The sequence below is a fragment of the Phocoena sinus genome, chromosome 10 (assembly GCF_008692025.1).
Source record: "Phocoena sinus isolate mPhoSin1 chromosome 10, mPhoSin1.pri, whole genome shotgun sequence".
Taxonomy (NCBI): Eukaryota; Metazoa; Chordata; class Mammalia; order Artiodactyla; family Phocoenidae; genus Phocoena; species Phocoena sinus.
Window position 1 is genome coordinate 14220903 of NC_045772.1, and position 10408 is coordinate 14231310.

Sequence of the window (10408 nt, forward strand, 5' to 3'; positions counted from 1 at the left end):
AAGATAGTTTCTCAGCATATTAAACATAGATGTTTAATAGATGATGGAAGAAAAAGGGGAAAGAGTAAGGGGAGTGGGGGGTAGGTGAAGTCTCTAGGAGAGAGCAAGTCTGTGAAGGAAAAGAACAAGTATATCAGGGTTGCATTTGGTTACATCTAACAGAAACCAGTCTGCACTGGCTTAATAAAATCAGTGGTTATTATTCTCATATGTAGGTCTGGTGTGTCTGTGCAAGGAAATTATTAAGGACCTGATCTGCTTCTATCCTACTCCCTCAGCCTGCTTAGCGTATGTGTCTTTTGTTCTCAAGTTTGTCAAATGGCTGCTTCTGCCCCAGGCATTGCATCTTCTTGGGGTGGGGGAGGGGGATTGATGGTTGAAGAGGGAAGAGCAGAAGGCAAAGGATAAAAATACAAAGAAACAAGTCACTTGAGGATTTACCTTTTAAAGAATCACCCAGGAAGCCCCACCTGATTACATTTCATTCTTCAGATGGTATCACATGCCACCCATGCTTTGCAAAGAGGCTGAAGATCCTGCCCTTAACTAGGTTCATTGACAACCCAAAGTTTGAGGTCTGTTAGAAATAAATTAAACAAGAAGTGGTAGAATGGGTACTGCATAGGCAACTAGCAGGGTCTGAAAAGTTTTTTTTTAATTTAATTTAATTTTTATACAGCAGGTTCTTATTAGTTATCTATTTTATACATATTAGTATATATATGTCAATCCCAATCTCCCAATTCATCCCACCACCACCAAACCTCCAACCGCTTTCCCCCCTTGGTGTCCATATGTTTGTTCTCTATATCTGTGTCTCTATTTCTGCCTTGCAAACTGGTTCATCTGTACCATTTTTCTAGATTCTACCTATATGCGTTAGTATACGATATTTGTTTTTCTCTTTCTGAAAAGTATTAAGCAACAGAAATTGTTCCCTCAATCCGTATCCTCGTTCCTTGGTCAAACCATCATCAACGTACGCATTATGAATCAAATGCAAAATATGTACTTGGTAGTTTGTATTCACTGCTTAGTGTGACTTTAAGCAATTTTTCTTCATCTCTCAGGGATATTTGCTTTCCTAGCTATACTGTAAATTGTGAAATTGAAGTGGTGTTGGGGGCTGTGGTCAAGGCTATTTTTTCCTCTGGTGAAAAATGTTCACACATAGACAGGAAAAGGCATGAGGACTTTCCTGGTTCCCCCAGCCTCCACCAGCTCTGATTTCCTGACATATGCTCTTCCTGAAGTTCCTTGGATATAGCAGAATACATGAAATTTGATGGGCTTTCAATAAGAAACTGTTGACCAATTAATGGATAATTAATCTTGACTGTTTTTTAGGGTTACTTTCACATAGGTAAATTGGGCATTCTTAATGTTATTCATTCAACAGTCACTGAAAAGTATCCGGGGGGAAGGGAAGTCTGCTGTGAAATTTAGGACCACTTGAGGAATTTAAGTGTGCTGTTACCCCTTAGCCAGTATAATTTCCATAGAGCAAACACCCAAAGAACATACTTTCAGTCAGTCCTTTCTCACTCTCTGCTGTGTCTAGCTTGGATTCCAGCCAGACTCTGTCTCCCATCGTCAGCTGCAAGCTGACATTTCCAGAAACATGCCTATAATTGTCCTTGTCCTGGGCTTCCTTCTCCAGGACTTGGGTGCCATTCTTCATGAGCCCTAACTTCATAGCATGCTGGAACAGCTCAATGTCAAAGCCAAAGTGGTACACGCCTGGGACGGTGTAGGTGAACACTCCCGTGGTAAGATTGAAGCGGTCCTGGTCGTTATGCAGGGCTTCCTTGAAGACAATGGGCTGGGAGAGGGCTGGGAGGGGATCACTCACCTTCACTGCAAAGGCAGATTTGGGGGGAGATGAACAATTCTTTATTTTTTATTTATTTGTCTTTTTTGCGGCACGCAGGCCTCTCACTGTTGTGGCCTCTCCTGTTGCGGAGCACGGGCTCCGGACGCGCAGGCTCAGTGACCATGGCTCACGGGCCCAGCTGCTCCGCGGCATGTGGGATCCTCCCGGACCGGGTCACGAACCTGTGTCTCCTGCATTGGCAGGTGGACTCTCAACCACTGCGCCACCAGGAAAGCCCTAGATGAACAATTCTTAATGTCTCCAGGAATCCCAGGAATTCCTCATGGTCTTGGAGGGCCTTGGGGGTAAGGCCAAGGTAAACAGAAGGAGGATAGAGATTTGAAGTTCATGCATTTCACAGTCCATAAATTTCTTTCCACATTACCTCCCCCCCCCCACTAACTTAACACTTGCCCTTCAAAGATCATCTATGCATCACTTTTCCCAGGAAGTCTTTCCTCTCTGCCATTATAGTAGCAGAATCCAGTGTTAACTTTGATTGTAGCATTTGCTACACTGAATAGTAATCTCTCCCATTATGTACCTATTTTGTTTCCTTAATTAGATGAAGAGCCAGTGCCCTACTTAATTTTGTTCCTAAAGCGCCATTATATGGTATCCAGGGTCGAGTTGATAAGCATAGTATGTTTTTGGAAGCAATGATTGAATAAATAATTGCTTGAATTGCCCTTTCAATTCATTTCATAGGTGTGATCATGTTTTTATTATCACAAACACCAAGTAAGGATTACTCTTGGAAAACAATGACACAAGGAGATCTAGGAATTGTATTATTCCAGAGATAAAAGGGGCTGTTAGAGCAATGTCTCCCCAGCTGGACTGTGTATGAGAGTGTCTCAGGTAATAATGCAGTGACCACCTGAATTGGAATTTCAAGGGGATGAATCCAGGAACCTGAACATTAAACAATGTCCACAGATGATTTTGATGCACAATCAGGTAGAGGAATCACTGATGCAGGATCAAATTGGTGAATAGTTTCCAGTGAGGATGAGATGGCAGAATGAGTTCTCAGAATTGAGGGAAAAGCTCCTAATAGCTTATTCTAAACTGTTTTCTACGATACCATTTTGCCCTTGAATTTGCAGGAAACTCACTAGTATACCAGTGTTAATTATGGGTGAGCACAGAGTAATTATGCCACAGTTAAGAGTATACCAATTTAAATGTTATCTGTGGAGAAAGAAAGAAATGAAATTGAGTTATTTGTAGTGAGGTGGATGGACCTAGAATCTGTCATACAGAGTGAAGTAAGTCAGAAAGAGAAAAACAAATACCATATGCTAACACATACGGATTTATATATGGAATCTAAAAATATATATATACATGGTTCTGAAGAACCTAGGGGCAGGACAGGAATAGAGACACAGACATAGAGAATGGACTTGAGGACACGGGGAGGGGGAAGGGTAAGCTGGGACGAAGTGAGAGAGTGGCGTGGACATATATACACTACCAAATGTAAAATAGATAGCTAGTGGGAAGGAGTCACATAGCACAGGGACATCATCTCAGTGCTTTCAGACCACCTAGAGGAATGGGATAGGGAGGGTGGGAGGGAGACACAAGAGGGAGGAGATATGGAGATATACATATATGTATGGCTGATTCACTTTGTTATAAAGCAGAAACTAACAACCATTGTAGAGCAATTATACTCCAATATAGATGTTAAAAAAAAAATTCAAGGAATCTACAAAAGAAACTCCTAGCACTAATCAGTGAGTTATGCAAGGTTACAGGATACAAGGTCAACACACACAAAAATCAATCATATTTCTGTATATAGCAGTGAACCATTGGAAATAGAAACGAAAAACACAATACCGTGTATTATGGCTCTGAAGAAATGACATACTTGTGTAAAAGTCTAACAAGACATGTATAGGATATGTATGCTAAAAACTACAACCAGCAATCCCACTCCTGGGTATTTATCATAGAGAAATGAAAATGTATGGCTCTGCAAAAGCCTATGCATAAATGTTTCTAATAGTTTTATTTGTTATAGCACCAAACTGGAAACAAACCAAATGGACTTCGATGAGTGAATGGAGGAACAAACTGTGATACATCATATAATGGAATACTAGTGAACAACCAAAAAGAAAAAAATTATTGATATTCAGAGCAGCTTCAATGTGTTAAAAAAAATTCAATCTAGTAAATTTGAAGATATAATTGGCTTTGTTAGGTGATTCCTGAATTGGGTAGCATCCCATCTAGCAATTAGAAGGGTGCTCCAAGGAGAGGTACAAAGTAGAAGGTTTAGAAAGCAGAGTGGGGCAAGGAAGTCATTAGCAAAGGAATGAATGGAAAGGGTTATTTTGGGCCAGGACATCTTTTTGGGGGGAAGGAAATGGTGAGGACGTTATCATGCCAATTCCTTTGGAGGATGGAGAGGGCCAACGTGACAGGTTACCTCATTGGTACTGACCAAAAAATTCCAAACTGGCTGATTAAGATTACATTTTTGAGGAAGGTTGAAACTACAATTAGGTTAGGTATTAAATCTAGGTTTGGTATCATGGGCTTTAGTGCAAGTGATACCATCCTGAGTCTGTGATTTTTCTCCTTATTAGATGGATCTTAAGTTCATTATATTGCGTGAAAAGGTCAATCACAAAGTCACTCTACTATCCATCAGCAGAAGAGTAAATAAATAAATGGCGGCATATTTACAATGGAATACTGGCCATTTCCATTCAATGAAATACTTCACTACTGTTACCACAGTGTGGATGGATTTCACAGGCATTAGGATGAGTAAAAAAAGACTAGACACAAAAGATTTTATATTGGATTATATCACTCATATAAAGTACAGGAATAGGCAAAGATAACTGATAAATGATGCTGAAAGTCAGAATAATAGATTCAATGCTGCAGATGTAGTTGTGGACCGGAAGGGCACAAAGGAGACTTCTGGGATGGTAGAAATGTTCTATGCATCAATCTGGATGGTGGGTCCATGTTTGTATGCATATAAAATTAATCAAGCTGTGTACTTTAGATTTCTGCATTTTACTATATTTAAGTTATAATTCAATAATAAAGAAACAAAACCCACCAATATTTTTTTAAAAGTCTGGTCATTAGTAGTACGAAGTTGGCTTAGATGCTCATGTCAGTGTACAAAACAATGTGGTTACTTTTATCCTCCTGCTCCAGCATGGAATATGGGGCTTTGATTTGATGCCTGCAGGATGGCTGTTGCAGCTGTAAGACCTGCATCTTCACTCTTCAGAGCAGAAATGGAGAAAGCAAAGGGCAGAGGCCAAGGGCCAAAGACATAAGCCAGTTGAGTCTTTTCCCTTTTAAATACGACTCCTGCAAGGACCATGCGCTTACATCTCACCAGAAAGGATGGTGTTTTTTATGGCCACCCTGAACGTAACAGAAGCTGGTCAAATTACATTTTTTAACCGGGTTCGTTGAGGCAAAGCAAACGAATTTAGCTAGAATAAAAATCGGTAGAAGAAGGGATATTGGGTAAGTAGCAGCCTGAAGTAAATTAATAATTAATCTGAAAACTCTGAAGCCACAGAAATTCCCTCACCTCTATCACCCATCCAGTTATGCTTTAGGAGACTCATCTGATGAAGAGCGTCTTCATTTGGTCTTTTAAGCAAACTTGACATCTCTGCCAGAGATATTTACTTCTATATTTATATCCTTAATTCTCAGAATAGATTTGAGAGTTTGAGCAAAGTTTTTGTCCTCTGGGGGTGAGGGGGGGGCAGGCTTCAAAAGGGAGCTGAATGAGGGTTTTCCTGGTATATTTAACAACAACATGGCTGGGCAGCTTCCTACCTCACTCTTTTTTTCCCCACATTTTTAAAAAGATTTTTTATTTGACGTGGACCATTTTTTTAAAGTCTTTATTGAATTTGTCCCAATATTGCTTCTGTTTTATGTTTTCGTTTTGGCCGGGAGGCATGTGGGAACTTAGCTCCCCGACCAGGGATCGAACCCACACCCCCTGCATTGGAAGGTGAAGTCTTAACCACTGGACTGCCAGGGATGCCCCTCCCCACATTTTTGCCACCTAGGATCTTGAATTTTGGGAATCACAAATAAGAAATTATTGACAAATTGATGAACCATGAGTCTTTACTGGTTTCAGCGATTGGTAATACATTCACTTTGTTCAACTTGGTCATTACTGATTTTGTGAGCTCTTCATCCTAGAGGAACCATTTGGGATGAGAGGAGTAGGAGGCTTCTTTTCTTAAATTCAGTGTTACATGAGGGAGAGAACCATGCACGTACCCCTAGCTGTCCTAATTTCCATTGAGCAAAAACCCATAAAGCACAGTGTGAGTAGTTCCTTTTTCAGATTCTTCTTTGTCCAGCTTAGACTCCAGCCAGACCCTGTCCCCTTTCTCCAGCTGCAAGATGGGACTTCTTGAAGCTTGCTCATGGCTGTCCTTGGCCTTTGCTCATTTGTCCCAGATCTGGATGCCATTCCGCATGAGACTCACCTTGACAGCATTCTGAAACAACGCAATGTCAAAGCCAAAGTGGTACACACTGGGGACGCCGCAGGTGAACACTCCAGTGGCCAGGTCAAGTGACAGTTGTACAGAACTTCCTGGAAGACAATGGGCTGGGAGGGTCCTGGGAGAGGCCCACTCAGCTTGACGGAAAAGGCAGATTGAGGTAGACAGGGGCGTTTCTCAACTGCTCCAGGCACCCCAGGTATACCTCTTGGTCCTGTTACACCTGGGGGTCCTAGATCTCAAAATAAGCAGAAAAAAGAATGATAGAATTTAAGGTTTTGTATTTTTCAAAGTATTAATACATGAATTGCTTCTTCCTTCCTACCCTTCTTCTCACTGGTCAGAGCCTAGCTCAAGCATCACTGCTTCCAGAAGGCTCTCTTGTCTCCTCCAGATTTGGAAAAGTTCTATCTCCTTGTACCACATCTGGTATTGATTGTTACCATAGGTATAAAGAATTACCACAAAGAATTGTAATCCCTCCCTTAAGTGACTGTCTCCTTATCCATACTGGGAACGAGGCATCTTACTTAATTTTCCTTCTAAATGTCATACTCAGTATCAGTTGTAAAATTAGCACTCAAAGTATGTTCAATAAGTGAATAACTGAATGAATTAGTATATGAATTATATATTAGTATATATATATATATATATATCTTTACTATAAGGCTGAGTATTAAGGATCACTATTGGAAGTTACCCAGACAAATCCAGGGATCATACTATTGCCAGAACTAAATGGGAATTTTGAACAGTGGTATCCAAATATACCTGTTTATTAGAACCAGTTGTGGAACACCATCCCACCCCTGTTCCCCAGTTACTCAGGGCCAGTCTACACTGCGGGCCTTTAGAGGAATCTCTGAGGATGGAGACTAGGAACGTACATGTTTAACATGTGATTCTGATGCTCAGCCAGATTTCAAAACCTTTGCTTTAGAGGTTCAGTACAAGTATTCAAAGCTGATGGGATCTCTGTGGGAGCTTAGCCCAGCATACCTCTCAGCAGATGACAAGAGAACAGTAAGTCAATGTATCTGCTGCCCACATGACTCTGGTATCACTGTATGAACCTCGGCTTACGCCTACACTGTATGACACCAATAGGAGTGCTTTACACTAGTCTAGAGATGGAGTTATGTCTCAATTTGGACTGTACATCCAGTGTGTCTAAAGAGGTGTTTGAGCACACAGATTTCTTGGTGGTTGGAAGCCATCTTAGTAGACGAATCCTATGACTCTTAAGAGTTCAGAAAAAGAGACCATGGTCATTTGTTACCAAGAAATGACTTACCACAATGATCAATATTCTCATCAGATCACCTGGAAGATTTCACTGAATCTATGAACATTGCAGTCAAAGAGAAACTATGAGAGGCTAAGAGAGCAATTGCATTTATTTTTCCACCTGCTAAACCAAGTAGCCCTGGAGGACCCCTGGGTCTTGGAGGTCCTCGGGGTCCACAAGGTTCACATAGCTGAGAATCTGCTGAAGATTTGACATCGGCCACAAGTAACAGGACAAATAAAGCTAAAATCCAGAAACCTGAAGCAGAAGAAAAATCAATGAAGTTTCAAATAGTTTGGAAGATGGATCAGCCTCTCTTAAAGAGATTGTGCTATAAATTTTGTCAAGTTATGGTTCACAGTTCCAAGAAATTGATGTTATTTTGGTCTTTAGTTCCATGAAATGCGACATGTATCAATGCTGTGACTCATACAGACAAGATTGGGAGGCACTTTGAATTGAGATGCTTTCAAGTCAAACACAGCAAAATCCAAGAAAATTGGCTAACTCATCCTATTTGAAACCCATGCTGCTTTTTCAATCTCATGCAAACCCCAGAGTTCCTCTCTCATGGACTCAGAGCCTCCTGCCATCTGTTTAGCAGTGATCTTTAAATAATTGGTGTGATTAATCTTCTCATGATGATGAATAAGCACCCGATTTGCCTATGTGTTATTTTATATTGTCTTATTGCTTTATCTCTTGGATGGGCTTCGAACCTAGAAGATATATGACAAATCGTTCTTTGATGGTAAATGAATCGACAAATGCCAGATACTGAATTAGCCAACTGTTACTTCCCACCACCCTAAAACTTTTACTTAGTGCAGTAGCCTTCATTCCACTTTGAAGTACCAAGCCAATAAGATCAACTTTTATGGCTTACAAATGTATGCAACAACGACAGAAATCTGTGTCAAGAAACACAATCAACTTTAACATGATTAATATGCTCTTGAAAGTAGAGTGCTTCTAACTGTTAAATTATCGGTCAGTAACCATAACTTTTAGACTATCCTTTCTAATTCAAGAAAGATAGTCATCACTTTTTGGCCTTAATTTCTGATTCAAAAGATGCTCTTCCAAAGCTGAAGTTAACTTATGAAAGGCAGTATGCTAATTTATGGGCATATTTTTAAAGTCAGAGGATGTGGATTCAAATCCTAGCATCGTTACCTCCATTCTGGGCGACCTTAGGGCAGTCACCTAACTTCTCTCCCAGCCACATCTATAGAAGGTTGCTGGGAGCATCTGCTTGCCTTGTTTAATAGTTTTAAAGTTTCAAGAAGATATGTGCATATTCTTTGTCTGGAGTCTAGCAGGTACTTTATATATCTTTATATATGTATCTTTAAAATTATTCCTTATTACTTTTATTCTTCTTGCTATCTTACAGGGAGAGTGCTATTCTGATTTTAAAACCAGCGAGAATGTTAATTCAAAGAGTTTTGACAATCTATTACATGAAAACTAAGGATATATCTCAAAACAATTTAAAAACAGCTGTGAGGATATCTTGGACATTTTGACACATTCCATTGCTTCACATTTCCCAAACTCCTCCATGAAATAGTGGGGGGCTTGGTATCACATGCAATCATGTAGAGGAGAAACTGAGGCCTAGAAAAGGTGATGGCTGTACTTTCTCCAGGCTCTTAGTTTTTGAGGATGGAACCACCATTGAAATGCACATCTCCAGACTCTTGGGTGATTTGTTCTTTCACACAAATATGGTGCTGGATTGTCTATGTCTTGGTGGATATAAGTGGGCAACAACTTTTTTTTACAGTCACTGACTCCCCCATTCCATTCCTGCTGATCCCAAAATAGATACACACACACACTCACACATATATACATACAAACACACAAAGGCCACACAGAGAATTAAATTAAAATCATACATTCAGTTGATTTTGCTAAGCTAAACTAGCATTATTCTAAAAATATGATGCTAGGACAATAAACTGACTGTAAAAGGAAATCTTTCATTGAATTTATTGTGATGAGGAAAGTTGATGAGGACTTTGTGGCTTAACTTACTTGGTGTCCATAAATGAAAATCCAGGAAAATGATTTCCTCTTGCCCTAAGTTCAAGACCCTCAAGAAAGAAGTAGGCATGACCTTCACAAACTATATTAATATAATTTGCATAAGTGACAATGTTTTGTTCTGTATTTCTTCATCATAAATCTTGGATACAAATTTTCATCTAAATTTCAAAAACTGTCTTGATACCTACACCTTATTTCCTTCAGTCCTCATTTTAGCCTACTTGTTTTGGGCTTTGCTATAAGTTTTCTTAAAAAAATCTATACTCCTGTATTTGTTTATATTGTCCTATGATAATATGTGAATTCGGGCAAACTCCTACAAATTCTTTGTGGAATCAGAGGAAGTTTGAGAGACAGAGATAAAAGAGTTGTATGCAGGGGGAGGCAAACAACTAAAATGCTTTAAAAACACTGATCGGATATTTCAAACATTAATAATTAATAACAATAGATACTATCAAAAACATACTGTAGGGGCTTCCCTGGTGGCGCAGTGGTTGAGAATCTGCCTGCCAGTGCAGGGGACACGGGTTTGAGCCCTGGTCTGGGAAGATCGCACATGCCGCAGAGCAACTAGGCCCGTGAGCCACAACTACTGAGCCTGCGCGTCTGGAGCCTGTGCTCCGCAACAAGAGAGGCCGCGATGGTGAGAGGCCCACGCAC

At 40.2% G+C, this 10408-nt stretch overlaps 2 protein-coding genes across 2 annotated transcripts; both read right to left on the bottom strand.

Moving 5' to 3' along the window:
- Positions 1 to 1480: 1480 nt before the first annotated feature.
- Positions 1481 to 4655, bottom strand: LOC116761132 (protein HP-25 homolog 2-like). The gene is made up of 2 exons (XM_032646915.1): positions 4629 to 4655; positions 1481 to 1891 (listed from the first exon to the last, which is right to left on the bottom strand). Exons 1-2 carry the CDS (start codon positions 4653 to 4655, stop codon positions 1481 to 1483), a joined length of 438 nt encoding a protein of 145 aa, XP_032502806.1.
- A 1525-nt stretch (positions 4656 to 6180) lies between these two features.
- Positions 6181 to 8918, bottom strand: LOC116761133 (protein HP-25 homolog 1-like). Its single transcript, XM_032646918.1, is given in 4 exon segments — positions 6181 to 6476; positions 6479 to 6631; positions 7811 to 7948; positions 8867 to 8918. Coding segments are annotated over 4 exon segments (639 nt in total).
- Between the last annotated feature and the right edge of the window lie 1490 nt (positions 8919 to 10408).

Coding starts and splice junctions, on each gene's coding strand:
- LOC116761132 (XM_032646915.1), bottom strand. CDS start 4,655: ATGCCTGTGAAATCCATCCACACTGTG. Junction 1,892..4,628: donor TGAAATCCATCCACACTGTG/GTAACAGTAGTG, acceptor TAAAAAATAAAG/AATTGTTCATCTCCCCCCAA.